Source organism: Channa argus, chromosome 17 (genome assembly GCF_033026475.1).
Source record: "Channa argus isolate prfri chromosome 17, Channa argus male v1.0, whole genome shotgun sequence".
Taxonomy (NCBI): Eukaryota; Metazoa; Chordata; class Actinopteri; order Anabantiformes; family Channidae; genus Channa; species Channa argus.
In genome coordinates, this window is record NC_090213.1 from 13,926,371 (window position 1) to 13,944,195 (window position 17,825).

At 41.9% G+C, this 17,825-nt stretch overlaps 2 protein-coding genes across 2 annotated transcripts; both read right to left on the minus strand.

The window, feature by feature from the left end:
- Positions 1 to 1,621: 1,621 nt before the first annotated feature.
- On the minus strand, positions 1,622 to 3,431 carry chac1 (ChaC, cation transport regulator homolog 1 (E. coli)). The gene is made up of 3 exons (XM_067483120.1): positions 2,775 to 3,431; positions 2,607 to 2,642; positions 1,622 to 2,474 (listed from the first exon to the last, which is right to left on the minus strand). The coding sequence occupies exons 1-3, from the start codon at positions 2,943 to 2,945 to the stop codon at positions 2,058 to 2,060; spliced, it is 624 nt and encodes a 207-aa protein (XP_067339221.1). The 5' UTR covers positions 2,946 to 3,431; the 3' UTR covers positions 1,622 to 2,057.
- A 3,786-nt stretch (positions 3,432 to 7,217) lies between these two features.
- Positions 7,218 to 17,020, minus strand: dll4 (delta-like 4 (Drosophila)). The gene is made up of 11 exons (XM_067482557.1): positions 16,566 to 17,020; positions 16,165 to 16,425; positions 15,730 to 15,787; positions 14,815 to 15,078; positions 12,758 to 12,818; positions 11,447 to 11,577; positions 11,052 to 11,221; positions 10,732 to 10,951; positions 9,497 to 10,235; positions 8,988 to 9,096; positions 7,218 to 8,363 (listed from the first exon to the last, which is right to left on the minus strand). The coding sequence occupies exons 1-11, from the start codon at positions 16,617 to 16,619 to the stop codon at positions 8,358 to 8,360; spliced, it is 2,073 nt and encodes a 690-aa protein (XP_067338658.1). The 5' UTR covers positions 16,620 to 17,020; the 3' UTR covers positions 7,218 to 8,357.
- Positions 17,021 to 17,825: the final 805 nt, after the last annotated feature.

Sequence of the window (17,825 nt, forward strand, 5' to 3'; positions counted from 1 at the left end):
ATTAAATATTACTTAGTGGTCAGTCAAATGTAGCATGTGTCCGTATGACTCTGCATGCATGTCCATAGAAAATATTTGTAAAGAAATTCTACACATCCTATTCTTTTAGCATCCAGTGCATTCAGAATGTTCTCAGAGTCCCTTCACTGTTTTCAATTCTGTTCTGTTGCAGCCTGATACTACAATCATTCAAATGTATTTTTCTCCTCCTTAATCTACACTCAGTACCACATAATGACAAAGTGAAACTGAGATTTTGTAATGTCCTTAAAATGATTAAACTAAAAAACTGAAATGTCACATTTACAGTATTAATAAGTATTTAAAACCTTTACTTAATACTCAACTCAAGCGATTACAGCTTTGCACACTTTTGGTTATGACGCGAGAAGCTTTGCACACCTCAACTGGGGGATTTCCTGCAATTCCTACTTTGTAAATCCTCTCAAGCTGAGTCAGGTAGGATGGGGACTGTCAACAGACAGCCAATTTTCAGTTCTCTCTAGAGATGACCAATAGGCTTCAAGTCAGGGATCTGGCTAGGTCACTCTAGGACATTCACAGAGTTGTCATTAAGCCACTCCTGCATTGTCTTGGCTGTGTGCTTAGGATTGTTGACATGTTTGGCCTAGTTTAAAGTCCTGAGCGCTGTGGAACAGGTTTTCATTGAGGATATCTCAGTGCTTTGATCCATTCAGCTTTCCCTCAACCCTGACCAGTCACCTAATCCCTGCAGCTGAAAAACTCCCCCACAGCATTGACATTTAGTCATTCGAAGCGACTTACAAGTGAGGTACAAGGTAAGAAAAAATCTAAGTCAAGGATGTTGACACCGCTAGTTTCTTTTTGGGATGGTGTTTTGCAGGTGGTAAGAGGTGCCTGGTTTCCTCCAAACAGTTCAGTCTTGGTTTCATCAGAACAGAAAATCTTGTTCCTCTCAGTGTGAGAGTCCCTTCAGGTGCTTTTTTTGCAAAATCTAAGCAGGCTTTCATGTGTTTGGACTGAGGAGGGGCTTTCATCCTGCCATTCTGCCTAAAAGCCCTGATATGTGGAGGGTGGTGGAGGGAGGTAGTGGTGACTATCCTTCTGGAAGTTTGTCCCAATTCCACACAGCTCAGTCAGAATGAACCATAGGTTCTTGGTTACCTCTCTTACAAAGGCCCTTCTGCATCCATTGTCTACCCAAATTTGTTTTAGCCTTCCCCAGATCTGTGCCTTGAATAATCATATTTCTGAGCTCTGCAGGGTAAGTGAATTAATGAAAAGAATTTGAACAATTATAGAATCCGGCTGCAAAGTAAAGGGGAAAACCTTCTGAATGGCTGTGTCCAATAAAAACCTCAATTTCTCACGTGTGATGAGTTTTAATTTTTACAAAATCTGGGGATTTCAAGATGTGTATTGCATTAAATAGTCATGATCGCATGACCCCGACATGAAAGCATTTGTATTCTAGATTTTGCACATCAGCCTTTATGGCCTTTTCACAGACTCAACACAAATTGAATAATAGTTTTATTTTAAGTCTATGTTGAAAGATGCTGCAATGGACAAGATTCCAACTCATGCTTAAGACCTGATACTGGTTTGCACTACTCACTTTAAACAATGACAGACAGGATGGAGTTTCTTTTAACTTTATTGGCATTTGGCTTAATACTGGATGGATACATTACAATTGGGTTTTAAGACAAGCGTGACCCTTTAAAACATCTCAGCCGCCATCTGGTGAATTTTAGGTTCCAAAACCACAATTACTTGCTGTCCTGTCTCCATGGACTGGACGGAAACTGAACTTTCAAAATAACTGTTCATGTGGCTTTTAAAGACTGCACACAGAAGTTCGCAGTCAACAATTGAGTGATCAGTTTAAAACTAATGTACAAACATTAACCAGCTCTGACCTTACAGTGGGAACACAAGGTAATGCTTAGAGAAAAATAAATCAAAAGGTATTACAACTTCAGAACTATTTAAGTGTTTTATGTAGAATGGATTTAAATGTTGCTTTAGATGTCACAACAAAACACAAATGAAGTGGCATGACATGAAAAGCCTCAGTGTAGTGTATCTGTATGTTTTCTTATTAAATTAGTGAGAGCAAGGGCTTGAGCTACCACGGACCTCGCTGCCGCTTCGATTGAGAAGAGGTGGTGGTCTTCTACATGTGGGCAGCTGCTTCTCATGAACGCTGTTAACCTGAGCAAGTACTCAAGGTTGTGGCCTGTCTTCCCTCTGCACATAATGATCTGGGTGCCGATCTCCTCTGGGCTGGCTGGCCCCAGGTAGAGGGGGTTGTCGGAAGTTGCGATGTACACCAGCGCCTGAACAGCAGGTTGGTTCTCTTCCTTGGGGAAAAAATCCACCATTTTGGTGATGTAGCCACCACAGACCGTTTCACGTATATTGAGATACTTCAGGGACTCCTCAACCTGAGAGCCTGTCACCTCGAATGCCATGCCCCAAGTGCTCTCCTGTGGGGACAAAAAGAAAAACCCGTTAAACGACATCATTCAGGGGAATTTCAAGGTGTGATTATGATCTGGAAAATACGCTGCTGTTTCGGCAGCACAAATGGCAAACAGGAAGTACAGATTTCCACTTACGTCATCGTCTTCAATCAGCGTCACCACTCTTCCGGGCTGCAGACAGAGAAAGAGCAACGGGTCACGTCACTGACAACGCCTGATAGTATTAGCCAAGCAGCTAGTCTGCCCACGAAAAGCAAAACTATCATAATAAAGTAAACAAAACCTTAACGTGAAGCATCTTACCAACTCATCATTCCCGCGGTGGAAGTTATCTCCGTGCCAAAAACGTCTCTTGTAGCCTTTAATGTAACCGACGGTGCTCCTCTTGTACTTGAAGTCAGGCTTCCACACCAGTGAACCGTACCCGAAGATCCACAGACTGGCTTTCCCGGTGATTATGTCTTGAGGCTTCATTTTGATTGGTAGTGTTGACGACGTTCAGATGGATGGTTTCACTTTCAGTTGATGTTACTGCGCTAAGATGACTAGCTAGCTAGCGTTAGCTTCCTTCGGTCCAGGAGCAGGGGGACCGGCTGGCTCGCAGGTATACCGCGGGCGGTATTCGAGCCCAACTGCTTGGCAGTTGCGAAGATGGAATCTCGCAGTTGATTTTGCCTTGCACGATGCATTGCCATTGCATTAGAGGTGCCGCATTATGACTTAAAAATCCATGGCAGCCGCTTTGGCCCTCGAGTCAATGGCGAAACAAATATCAAAAACCGCTTCGACCAGCTGCTTCGCCAGCCGCTGACAGTATGATTCAAAAAGCGAACGAATGAAAAGATCGAGGCTGATGGTAACTACCGTCTAAGAGTCCTGGCGCTTGATGTTATCCCCGCCAGTCTGACGACGATTTGCGATGTTTGCCCGATAACACGCCGCACCGGCGCTCACAAATTTATAGTCATCTGCAAGGAGGCGAATCCCTGACAATGCATTCGACCAATACTTTCTAAAGAAAGTGTGACGTAAACCACGTGGTATCCAATCATATCTCAGTGCGCCGAAGAAGGCGGAATTTTAAATTAAATTCATTACCTTATTGGCTCAAATGTATCATAATACGCCCCCACACATTTCAACGTGATTGGTCGTCAAACCGTCACTCTAACTCATTCCGTGCATGATTGCTCGGATGCGTTGTCGCTCTCTGAATATATTTCCATGTTGTTCCGACCTAATCTGGCTGATGCAACTTCCCACAGCATTTCAGGGCCGAGGTATCTTCCAATCAACAGACCAAGACATTGCATCAGATTCAAGCCCTTAAGAAAGTCCTTAATAGGAGCGGTTTGGAAAGCATTTTTTTCTCACGCACTATGTCACAAACAATAAAAAGTAAAACAATTGAAAATAATATTTAGAGTTAAACAAAATACAATTGTAATAAAATCACATTTGCTGTGAAAATGACCAGAGGTGGCAGATGTACACAAACTCAAAACACAAGTAAAAGTGAAAATAGCATAATTTAAAATATGCTTTACTAGAAATGCCCCAGTTTACTGAGGAACCGAGGACATGCTGTATTTTAAGTACATAAGGGAAAGGAGTCTATTTGTCTAAGAAATTAATTACTGTATCATTTACATTTACTATGTTATGGTAAATTTCCATTTTATAGCTAATCATTTATATATATATATATATATATATATATATATATATTTTAGCATCATTTGAAGCAATAACATGTAGTTGATTATATTTTGTATGTCTGACAGGTTACAGTGTGCTTTCTCTGGAAAGCTGACTTCTTAGTGAATCAAAACTGCTTGCACTTTCCACAGTAGAGACATAACAAAACAGAAACATGATCGGAAAGATGTGGGCCCTGATCAGATACACAGAAATGCCCAGCACTTCTGGTGAATCTGATAGAGGCTACAGCAATAGCACAGGCTCATCTGTGCTGATAAATAGATTATCTATAAATAGCTGGCATTATCTGCCTTGGTAAGAGGCCAGGCAACTGTATCAGCTTTTCATGAATTTAAAGCACTACACAATCCAGGCCGTTGAGACGCCAGCCGTGTATCACGTACACACCTTCATTCTATCTGTGGCCTGTCATGTCACGTCATCTACAACTTGAGGCTGGTGTTAGAGTATTTGTGTGTAGCTCTCTGAACATGTTCTGCTGTGGCGGCCCCTGAAGGGACAGGCCTAAAGTCTTTTAATGACACTGTCTGTGATCCAGTGCAGTGCATTGTCTTTTTTGTCTTTACCGTGAAACTAATATATTGCATGGATCATTTAAGCCCCAAACTGAAATCTAATTTTTTTCCAGATTACAAGATACTGTGGAAAGTGTTCTTGCAAGAGGTGTATGAGGAGAAGGTGGTATTTATATTATGGTGTAAACTTTCTGAAGTGAGTTAAGAGCTTAACACTACATTACTGGATAGGTCAGTCATATTTAAAAGCAGGAATAATACTGCACTTGCATGACAACACATATTTGTTTTTAACTTAAGATACTTGAACTCTTCCAGTAATTTTGTCTGAGTAACAAAATACTAAATGTAACATAATGCAAATCAGAGGAGGACTGTTTTTAGGTTTTGTTTTGAAGTTTAATTAAGTTGCTTCAGACTTAATCTCGAGTGTACTGTACCTGGGGTTTCATTTTGACAGAGTGATTTCCTGTGTGGGTTTCTTACTGACACCTAGTGTTAATTAGTAAGTGCAGAACAAGACAGTTACACACCATTGGATAACAACATCATGTGCCAGTTTATGAGTGTAATTTGCCAAGACTTGCATAAAAAAAATTGATATTTGAAAGGAGCTAAATCGGCCTCTGATTAAAGGGATCAGATTTGCAATTGTAAGAGAAAGCTAGGACTTGAGGTTCGTAGATGTTTTGCCGCTTTGATTGTGATTTAGCGTCACAGTTTTTGAAAAAGAAAAGTGTTATGTACAGGCATTTCCACATTCATCACTAAGATATAAGAAAATTCATATATAGCAAGAAAGAGTTTGCATCTACTTCCTGGTTCTTTCACTTGACAAAATACGACATCAATTCATAAATTTTACCATCTCTGAGTAAATAGTGCTGATTAGCGTGTTTGACTGTGCCCTCATCTGTTTTGAGGTTGTTTCCTGAAAAACCAAATCATCTGTGTGAGCTATGCAGACTAAAAGAAAGCAATGCGTGAGAAAAAAAATGTTTGGCCCACACCGGCTTGTTATGCATTTTTTAATCAGTGAGGAAACTGGAACTGATGTCACTGGGTCACAAACAGGATGCTGTGATTATAACACAATGAAAGTGCCTGGCCATGCTGTGGAGACTTCAGAGGCCAAAGAGCAGAGCCCTAGCATGTGTTTACGACCGTGATGGGGTGTGTTGCTTCTGAGGTGTTAGTATGATGATGGTGTGAAGAAAGTCTTTAGTGCTATGAAGTTGGGTGAGGGCATTATGCAGATAATTAATGACTGTGATAACATGTTTTTTCTTGAGCCAGGTCAAAATCTATTTTTTTTTAAATATTTTTTTTAAACACAAACAAACTGTTACATGTGGATGCCTGGGTCAACAAGTTAAAAGGATGTGTGTGAAGGAAAAGCCGATACCGATTCTCTGTCGAGTGTTGATTGCTCCTGATTAGGGGGTGTTGACTCTTGCAGGATTTGTGTTAATTGGAGGCAGGAGAGGTTTTGAAATTGTGGATGACATGGTGCCTAGACACATAAATGAATTTTCAGACACATTTGGTCCCAGTCACCATCATAGAATGGAGAACAGAATGGAAAACTTTTAAATTGCAGCATTTTCTAAAATGACAAGAAGGTCATAGGGCAATAAGACAGACCAGATTGTCAGATAAGTCAACTTTTCTAGAATAGAGATCTTTTTATTTAAGTGGATTCATAACCTATCCACTGACTCCCATCTGGTTTCCCCTCCTCTCTGCTGACAGCACCAGTGCGAGGTCCTCTTCCCAGCTTTGTTTGCAGGAGTGGGTGGTACAGAACCGCGCATTGAAATATTGCCCTTAACCCTGAAGGGGAGTCAGGCAGTTGGGGAACCTATAAGTGCTAAAGTGTGTTTTTATGGGAGGAGAACTGTGCACTCTGTGTGTCATGCACACGGGGCGAGAGGAATGGCATATGCTGCTGTTTTTATGGCACCACAGAATTACTCCATGCTCCCCCACGGCATCTGTTTGGTTTTCTCTGTTGTGTGTGTGTGTGTGTGTGTGCGCACATTATGAGGGATGGGGCTTGGGGGGGGCGGTCCTCCCTGCCCTGTGCCTGGCTTTATTTCGCCATTTCCAGCTTGAGGGGGTGGTATCCGTGGAAACGGATTTGAATTCCAAGCCAATTGAGGGCTGGAGTGAGAACGATTGGGTGGGTGAGTGGGGCAGAAGCCAAAAGCCCTTTTCAGGAATCACTTGAGGTAGTGATGCCACAGTCAGGAGGCTTATTTGTCTTTACCTAATGTCCAAAAAATTACATACATATAGTATGATGTCATGTAACACAGCTGGTTTTCATATTTGTAAAGCTGTTCATGAGCATTGTATGTGAAATATAAGCAGAGGAAGAAATCTTTGGACTTAAGCTTTGATAGGTAAGAATTACAAGACACATCTCATCATCAGTTGTACTCATTTTCATTATTTCAAAACCTTAAAAAATATGTTTCTTTTCCATTTACTGACATCAAATTAAAAACAGTTTTCAAGAAAGTTTTATTCCTCAGAAGTTTGGTCCTTATAAATATGCATTATATACAAAATAACATTATAAAACATATAAAGAGCAGTGTGTCATATTTAAATTAAACTCTGGAAATAATCATTTTAAAAAATTACATTATTGGTTCTGTATTTTTTAAATTTATTATAGGCAGGCAGTGGTGTGACAGTCTCTTCTTCTTTTTTGAGTCTCTTTTTCCTCAGTTCGGTTGCATAAAAAAATGTTCTATGCACACTTTTTCTTTTTTCTTGTTTCTTGGATCTTGCTGGCACAGCACTATGACTATTGCGCTCCTGTGGTTTATTCTTCAAATCCCTCTTGATTACAAAGTATTTTCCCTGTGTTGTTGTTTTAGTTTTTTGTAGTGCAAATGATCCAAGAAGAGTCAAGGGCACAAATTCATCATTTAAACCCCCTCTTTAAGGCTTCTAGTGAACTTGGGCTGCATACAATCTTCACCGTTACATACAAGTCCAACCAGTCATTTTCATGAGATTGACAGTGGAAGATTAGTTTCAGACATTCATAACTCTCAGTGTTTGTGAGGTTGGATTGTGACAGTGGGAGAGTCCCAACCCTGAGTCTTGCATAGCAGGCAAAGCTGGCAGGAGTGAGTGAGAGTGTCTGTGTGGCTGTGTGTGTGGGTGTGTGAATGGGGTTAGAGGGGTCAAATATTAGGCACCTTTTCAACTGATTGGTTGGCTTTCAAAGTCATCATGATTATCACACAAGGCTGGGTCAGATATTAGGGGCAACGATCCACCTTCGCCTCCTTTTTACTGTCCAGGATGGCCGAGCTTATAAATTAATATTTCACTGATGCTTTGTCTTCACACCTTGAGTAATAAGTCTTTTTGTCAGTCTAACCATTGTCACAACTGAGAGGTCCTTCACTGTACATGTTGTTTTGCATACAAGCATAAAGTTTCTCAGTTTTATTCTTTTTTTCAGAGCAGAGATATCTGCTCTCTCCAGTTCTCAAGTGTTCCGGAGCAGCAGTGGACATCTAAAACAATCTCCAGTCTCTTCTCAGCATTTGTAAACAATCCAGAATGTTATATTCTGCCTCGATTGTGTATTTGTCCTCGTTTTTCTAGCTTTCACACCTCTCACAGTTTATACCTGTGAAAAAAAAAAAGAGGAAAAACTTTAGTTAAAATACATCATAATTAAATAACACAATCATCACAAAGCTTTCCTCTCCCCAGCTGTGCAGTGCCGGTCCAAGCTTGGTAGTAATTGAAGAGGGTTGCGTCAGGAAGGGCATCCGTGTAAAAAAAACTGTGCCAAATCAACAATCAACGCGGACAATGATCCGCTGTGGCAACCCTGAACTCACGGGATTAAGCCGAAAGGACAAGCTCTGGCATCACTGTTAAAGAAGTAAACTTGGAAACAAACTTCTTAAAAATTCCACTAAATGCAACAACAGTAAAAGATAGCACGTTAGAGACCAAGCGGAGCCAAACATGTGTAAGAAATTAATATAATTTTAGGCGTTCACATCACATGGTCATGATAAAGAATGGCCAGATTAATTCACAGAAACTAATAATGTAGTGGATTGGGCCAGTCTCAGCTAAATACATGACTGCACTTCTTCTAGAAAGAGTATCCTCCACTGACATAAATGTTGGTTCACTTGTGAGGTATTATACACTTGGGACAAAATAATGCATTTCAAATAGAGCATCTACAGAAATGCTGATGAAGATGTGATTTAAAAAAAATATTTATTTGGCTTACCTCTGTTGCTATGACGCACTCCCTCCTTTCCTCTGCTATAACAAATACCGACTGGTACATGGAGTCTCTTGAGGAACATATCGTTGATATCCTACACTCTGGCTTTTCACTGCAAGCACAAATCACACTTTGGGTTAAACTAGAAGCACATGGCAGAGCTATGCATTAAGCATAAACACATACAGTGCGGCAGCCAGGGGATAGATTAAGTTTGTGGCAAAGCAATAATCAAATATATATAAACTCTATGTACATGAAGAGTGTGTGGTTTCCAGGTTTTTCTAATCCACTGAGCTGTAGCATTGTGTGAGTTTGAGGTCTTATTAACAGTCATTTTCACTCAGCAGGATGCCTTACTATATATAGACTACTGTATGAAGACAATAAACAGAGAAGACTTATGGGAATTCTCTAGTACTTTAACTTTGCTCTAGAGTGTGTTAGTAAAAGCACAGGTTTGCATGTTAAAAGTTATGGAAAGTTACACATGAACAAACGGTTTCTCTTACCTGTACATTCTACTCAAAGGCATTTTATCTTCTAAACACTTGTCATAAATAAGACTTTTGTCATCTTGTGACTTTTCATCCTTGAACTCCTTTGATTTGGAGTTGTATGAGTCCAAGTGATAGTTTTTATGGATAAAGTTCGATTTCTCTGAACCACAGTCCACTTCCAGGCTTATTTTTTGGTTGGTGTTTTTCAGCTGGGACGCCGGGATCAGGTTATCCCTCTGAGCATTAGAAAAGTTGTTCATAGTCTCTGTGTCTCCCGTCTCTCTTTGGGCCTGCCTGTGGATGTGCCTCAAAGCCAGGCCCACCATACACAACAGCACAACAAGTGCCACCAGCCCGACAGCCAGAGAAACCGCCGCCCACTGGAAGCTGTCTTTAATCTCTCCATTGGTCACGGCAGAGGTGAGATTAGGGAAGAACTGGCACCGAGGCCCAGAGAAGCCAGAAGGGCAGATGCAAGAAGCTGGAGGCTTGCCTGGCCCACCGCCCCCAGTGCAAAGGCCTCCGTTGAGACAGGGGTGAAGGAAGCACTCATCTAGGACTCTGTCACAGTTGCGTCCACTAAAACCTGCAGGACAGGTGCAGGTGTAGTCATTGATTCTGTCTTGGCAGGTGCCTCCATTCAGGCAGGGATTACCTGCACACTCATTGATGTTGATTTCGCAGCGCTGCCCGGTAAATCCTGAGCGGCAGCTACACATACGAGTACTACCATGGATCAGACACAGACCACCTACAGAGAAGGAAGTGAACAGTTAGCATCAACATTAGGAGATTTTCCCAATAAAGCAGAACATTCAACCTTAGCCTTCAGAATAATAGAGGTATTTCAACATCAAGACATTTCAACACCAAAAAGAACACGATCTCCCTAAACCTTCCCTGAGGCTCCTTCAGTTCACACAACTCGATCAAATCCACAGTGTGACCACAACACTGTGTATTGTTCTTTTAACACAGAACAATCCCAGAGCCCTCCATGTTTACAAGAAGACAGAAATTGAGCTTCGCTGGATATTTGTCCCCTTTTATCAACAATCGCAGCGAGCTGTGGTGACATTTACAGGCTGTTGCTCTGAGCTGCTGAGTGTTTATACGGAGGACAATAGACACCAAGTTCCCAGCAATTCCTGTTGTTCCACACTGCTTCCAGTTGTGAGTATTTAAAGGGGGGAGAAAGAGCGAGGGGAAGTTCAGAAAGGGGGACAAAGAGGGAAGGAAGATTGTACCATTAGCACAGGGAAGCGACGTGCACTTGTCCACTCTCTTCTCACAGTTGAGTCCTGTGTAGCTGCGGGGACACTCGCACATGTAGCTGCGGCCGTTGTCCTTTTCCCAGCATTTGCCACCGTGGAAGCACGGGAAGTCGGCACATGTCAGCAGGCTGTGCTCACAGTGGGAACCCTCGAAACCTGAAGGGCAGTTGCACAAGTAGCCGCTTTCCAAATTCTGGCGAAATAGGATAAGAAAAGAAAAGTTGGTCAAGTGCTCATAATATGAAAAATGTAAAAAATAAATACCAAGCAATGTTCTTTTATTTCCAACATACTGTGCATATCCCTCCATTCCTGCAGGGGTTGCTGTCACACTCCTGCATCTTTAGCCCACACTTGACTCCTGTGAAACCTGGCAGACATGTACATGTGTAGCTCCCCTGGCCTGTGTTCATGCAGGTGGCACCATTCATACAAGGATGATGATGGGTGCAGTAGTTCAGGTCTGGGGGAGAGAAGAGTGTTTGTTTACAAGGAGCCTGCAAGGGAAAAAAAAACAAAAAAAACTACCCCGATAGTACGAATATGTATAGAGCTATATATGGAACACTTCTGAGGGAACCTAATTTACTAAGGCTTTCAAGTTAATTCAAATGAAAACAGTGCACAAGTAATATGAGAAGAGCTTTTAGAAAGTAACAGCAGCAGTGTTCTAAGTTGTCTAGTGTACCTTGGTCACATAATAGGCCTCCCCAGCCCTCCTCACAGGTACACTGCCATGGCAGCTGGCAGGTACCATGTTTACAGGCTGGGTACTTCTTACACTCATCACAGAATGTGCCCTGCCAGCCGTCTCTGCAGCTGCAAAATGACAGAAATATGTTTTTTTGATTAATCACTTGCACATCTTAATGCAGGTCTTACTAGCATATCGGAATAATGCAATTAAAACTTGTCTTTTTCAATTCAACATCGAAAACATGCAATCAGTCAACTAAAATTAAATTGAAGCAGCAACTATGTCTGTCATGAATTAGCTGGCTATTACATTAAGTAATCAATCATTAATCATGCAGCGTGATGTTACTAGCTTCCACGCAGTTGGATAGAGTTATTAAATTCTCATATAAATCCATCAAGTGAGCTGTTGTGGAGCTAAACGGGATATTTTCTGAGCATTTTTCTAGAATGTGAAATCAGCACTTGCAATTACATGTCGTTTATTGTTAGTAGTGGAAAAGCAACATGGATATGTGCTTAATAGTGATAACATTGCACTGTATACATTACGAACAATGTGAATACAGTAACAACAGAATAAAGGAGGGCCACTGTGAATAATGATATAATAATACAAATCTAAAACATTTTGGTAGCACGCATCAATCAAAACCTTTTTTACGATTCCATGATTATTAATTTGTTGGCCCACGTGAAGTCTAGTCAAACCATGAGATTGTGGGACTGTTTTATGGCTCCAACATTTTCTGCTGAGTGAGCAAACACATGGGAGCAGCTTTATGGTGTTGGGTGATTAAAGGGTTTACCTGGAATTGTGTCGGTTTCTGTGGTGGGAATGATGGATTTGTGTTTAAAAAAAGAGGGCAAAATGGGATTCGAGAGGAATGTCTCACAGTGAGGGAGCGAGTGTGTGGGCAAATTATCCTCCCTGGTGAGTGAGTGGGTGGGTGAATGTGTGTGAGTGGATGACGGAGATGGAAAGCAGAAAAATCAGTGAGTAAAGAGAGAGTGGATTTGTGGATTCAGTGAACTTTGAACTGTTTTCATGAAGGCTACACATGTATGAGTAGCTGATGTGAATCCTCAAATAATGAGCGACCTCTCCCCGATTAGTTGTATATCAACATCATTTGTAGTAGGCAGACGTGCTGATGTTAATATGACAATGAATTTAGAAAATGATAATGGAGTTTAAAGAAACATAAGCAAAGCTGGATGTAATGCAGATTGTTGCCATATGTGTTCGGTCCTACACAACAGACAAACCCTACTTCAGCACTATAGAATAATTCATACTTACACACACTCCCCAGGTCTGGAGCAGTTTCCATTTCTCTCGCTGCAGCCCTCCAGACACATAGCTGAAGATAAGAGCACAACAGAGATCCACGTAAATGCAATGCATCAAACATAGGTTAGTAAAATCACAACATCTAGCATGCTAAGGGTTGTTGTCCAATATGTTGGATGAAGTCAAAATTAGTCTATAGTTGCTAAAAGCCTTAATAACAGAACGGGACCCCCCTCACACTTCGTGACACCAGCCAAGGCTTTTATTGAAATACTAAACAGTGAGATTATGTGGTGAAGTACATGATCCTCCCTCTGTCTCAACTTTCCTTTCTTTCCTTTCTTTTCTTTGATCTAAACCTGGCAGCGTCGCCCACCGGCTGCCGTCGGGTGAGGGGCTTGTTTGTCCTGTTTTAAGTGTACCAGTCTTGCATGACACTGATTCGCGGGGCAGCAGATCAGGCGACTGACGGTAAGCGGCCGGTTTAGTGGAGAACAGATGCTTGCTCTCAATAGCAGACAGCTGTCGCTATTGTTGTTTGTGGTCTGCCACAGCCATATTTGCAGCTGCTTCTACCGCGTGCCCAACAATGGAAGGGACTAAACATCGATGGCGCGTGGCGGATAATAATGCTGCGATTAACCTTGGCGCGTGCAGGCACCCGGGCTCCGCCCCTCGATGCCCGCGCGAGGATTAGGTTACCCGGCACGCGCGGCACGGACTCTTCTGCAGGTACAAGAAAGGCCTCTTTATTATTTTTTTGACAGACTGCTTCTCCTCTCGGGTTTCGACCTTCTTTGGACACGACAGGATGCCAGGTAAAGACACACCTGTGTAACACACCTTCAAAACTTAAGCTAACAAGCGTGTTGTAATAATTCAAGAAGCTCAAAGAAATAAAACCCAATGGCATAAACAATTGTGTTCATTAGCAAGTTGTATCCCGTTTAATTAGCATTATTGTGGCTATGCTAAATGTTTGCAATTTGCTTAACATCTGGATGTCTACAACCTTCTAAAATGTATACTAGACCCAAATGACTGGGCTTGTTTAAATTGATGCACAGTGTGTCTGCGTTTGTGTGTGTGTGTGAGAGAGAGAAGAAAAATTATAGTGTGTGAAAGATGCCTAATCTGTCTTTCTCATGTATATTTTCTGTAGTCACTGACGATTGATGTGCCTGTAATTGCAACACGTGAGCCCATCTGGTTAGAATTTGGCGCCACAGTCTAAATAGCACATGCCAATTTCTCTTTCAGCACTAAGTGACAGATCCGCTGTCACCCATGTGGTCACATATCCAGCACATGGTAACTATTACTCTCTTGGTGCCTCCTTCCAATCTACTCTTTGATTAATTTGTTTTGGTGAAAGGGTCTTTGGTTATTGTGGAGCCAAATGGCATCAGCCCTCTTTATAGGCCCATTCAGAGCTGTCCAAAACACAGGAGTGTTGGTCTACGATTTGGCCAAGTGGGTTTGCACAAGTATAATGTGCCTGTTGTCATGCTAAGACGTCTGTCCCTCAAGCCATATCCAACGGGTTTTCACAAACCAACAAGCAATTACACATCAGAATTATATGATTACAAATTATGAGGCAGTGGTTCCTGAAAATGCATTCTACACCAAAATTGCCTGTCAGGCTTGCCAGATATCGTTATGTCTTTCCATTTTGTACTGCTCAACATCTTATGACCTTAAAGAAAATGACCTATATCTGGCAATTTAATTACTCCTCAATTCTGTAACTTGCATGTTCACAGTCTTTTCTGTCTTTAGGCAGAAATTCTAATGATGGAGGTCAAAGGTTACCGTGTGGAGACTGAGCAGAAGTAAGGCCTGTCAACCCCATCCTACTCAGGGAATCTTTTCATAACATGCTCTGCAGACACAGGCCAGTCATTTGCAAACCCCCGCATGACCCCATCATGTTAAACAGCTACAACCTCCGATTTTGGTGTTTCAAACATTCGAACTCCATGTCAACAGGCAGTCATGAAAACAGAAAGACATCCAATATCAGCCAGGTTTGAGTGATCATAGAGGTTTTGTTGATTTCTTACGTTCTTCGCAGTATTTCCCCTTCCAGCCAGGCAGACAGGATAACTCCCCATCTCGGGTACAGGTGTAGTGGCCAAATCGGTCATCCCTGGGTGTGCATTTTTTTGAACAACTTTCTCCGTAGTAACTTTCATTGCAGATGAACCGGTATGAATACCTAAGTTCTGTCTGCTTTCCAGTCTGTTTATCTGGAGACCATTCAGTCCCCACACCCAGTTGTCTTTGGATGGCAAAAAAGCTAATCAGAAAGTCTGGGTCGTTGGTATCTGAAAGAGGAAAAAGACAAGGAGGAGGAAGTCAGTATTAATGTAGGGCATCTGAGCCTGCAGCCTGCTTATGTCCTGGGATGCTTTTGGTTTTATGTCAAGAACTGAGTCACAAATGGCTCTGGGTTCAAAAGTCATCTACTTTCACTTTAATAATCTGCCCAGTACCAAGCTGCATCCCTTATCAAATCCCATACAGCTTAGATGAAAGATAAACTCAGGTTGAAATTTCCTCTTTCTTTCCGTCAGCAAAAACATTCCCAGGCTCAGTCCCCTCTTCTAGAGGGTGGAACAGAGTAAGGTGTAAAATACAGGAAGATGTAGTCAGGGTTTTTTGGCAGGCACTGTGTATTCTCACCAAAGCTCACAGCTCTTTCCCACGCCAAAAATAAACCGGAGGAAGTTCAATTGTATTGGCTATAAGAATGAAAAAGGTGTTCTGAAGTTCATAACAAAGCACTAAATAGGCATGAAAATGTGTGAAATCATGCACAGTTAATAGTTTGAACAGGTGGAGAGAAGCACGCTAAAATTACCAATTATTTATTTTTTTGTGGATGTATTTGTGCGGAGTGATAAACTAGTTGCAGAGCCTCGTGTGTTAAATGCACAGACAGAGCTCCCTCCTGTGGTACAAAATGTTGCACTTACCTACAGGTAGATTTCCATCAGGTGAATGCCAGGCTTCAATTATTAATGAAAATGAGCCCTAAGGAGAAAACACATGCAGTTAATTAATATCCTGTTTTTGTTTTTTTTTGCAGTACATAATTTAAGGAGAAATCCTTACATTCTTTTCTTTTTCTAATGTCCCTAATAGACTGCTGATTGTTGAATATAGCTATTTCATTACACTTAAGATGGTATGTGTTACATTGGTAATTGCATGGCCTTCTGGATTTTGAAAGAAACGACGTCGAAGCAGTCCAATCTGTTTGTCGAAAGAGTATTACCTAATGACATGGATTAGATGAGCTGACCAATAATCGGTGCGCTCCCAAAGTGCATAGTAGTTTCCTTAAAGTAACATGACACTGGTCGCTGGAATAAAACAAGTAAAGTGTATTCACTGCTCCACGCTCTTACCGGCCATCCATAGTTGAATGGTATTTGAATTGGTCTAGGTAAAGTGCCACTGTCCTTGGCGCTGAAAGAGTTTGTCCCCAGCACTGGTGTCATTGTACTTCCAAAAATGCAATCACCTGGCGACACCACAGCCTGATAGTTCTTCAAGCAAATTCTAAAATAAGTCCTGCAGTTGGGTTTGCACGCGTTCCCGTTTGCAAGCAAACCTTTATGATTTTTAAATTCCTGAAGCTCCAGCTCAAAAACACCGGATCCAAATACCTAAAAGAGAAGCAGATATCATTTAGAAAAACGTCGGTGCGGTTACATTTATCTTAAAAAAGACATAAAACCACTGGCTCTCCATCTGTTTTCGCCGAGGTGTCAGGGCCACCGGGGAGATGTATTATCCTCCTTCATACCTGTGTTATCAACGTGGTGCTGAAGGCGATGGTAAAGGTGAACCAGGCTGCCATCCTTCTCGCTTCTCCAGGGCAGCCGCGTCACCAGCCAATGAAGCAGCAAAACCTTTCTATTCCAAAGTATTTACACCGAGGTAAACAAATCGGAAACAAACACACACACAAAAAACTCTAAAACACATATAAATCCTTCTTCACTCCCAGGGTGTGCTCCAGTAGCTCCCTTGTGTTGTGAGTCAACAGCGTCCGGGCAAAGCGTTCCAATCTCCAAGTTATCCAAAGGTGAGGGAAGACAAATATCCAATATCCTCCTTGTGTGCTACTGTACTCCACAATGGTCACTCCACCGTGTGTGCGCTGATCAGAGCTTGTTTTGATGCTGAACTCGGTGCGTCAGTGCCCCACGGATGTTCATCACTCGTCTTATTACTAGTGAATGAACCGTGGTGTGCCTCCTCCCAGATATATAGACTTGCACTACGCTGCTCATTACATAAACTGTCAGTCACCTCACTGACACCGCCCACTTTACATATTCAGCCCTCTTCCCTTCCAACCCAACAATTATCCAGATTTAATACCCACTGGCACTGCGCTGACTGACCACCCTGGATACCGAGCGATTATTAACAAGTCCCAACATCTGTTGACTTATTTTTAGCGCACAATACGCCGGACGCACATTTCCACATTGCAGTGAGTAAGAACAATGAAAGAGAACCAAAACTTAGCGAATATAAACCATGAATTCAATTACTGCCCTAATCCACGCACCCCTTTGCCCTCGGTTGCACTCAATTGCACGCTTAATTAGCCCTCACTACAGCTTTGGAGCAGTGCGCACTTTTCCCTTTCACACTCTTTTCTCTCTGTGGCGCAGCACAGCAACAACAGAAATACGATTAAAATAAAAATCTCTCCAGCATGTCTTTTGATTGCTGTTACTGTTGACTTTTTTGCTGTGTTTCTTAGGTATTCAGGATATCAGAGTGAATATCTTTTAAGTCTATACAACATATATTAACCCATAATATTTATATTAACACCAAATAAAGCGCAATAGCAGTTCACTTTTACGCATGGACAAACAGGCCTTCATTCTGTGCACAGTTCTTACTAACATGTTATCTTGCGTGTGTTTCATCCTATTGTGGCGTGTGCCCCTTCGTGCCCACCCGTGCGTTTTACAGTTTAGCGGCAGCGTGTCCTCTATTGTTGCGGCGCGTGTCCCACTCTCGCCCTCATGCGGGTGTATTGTGC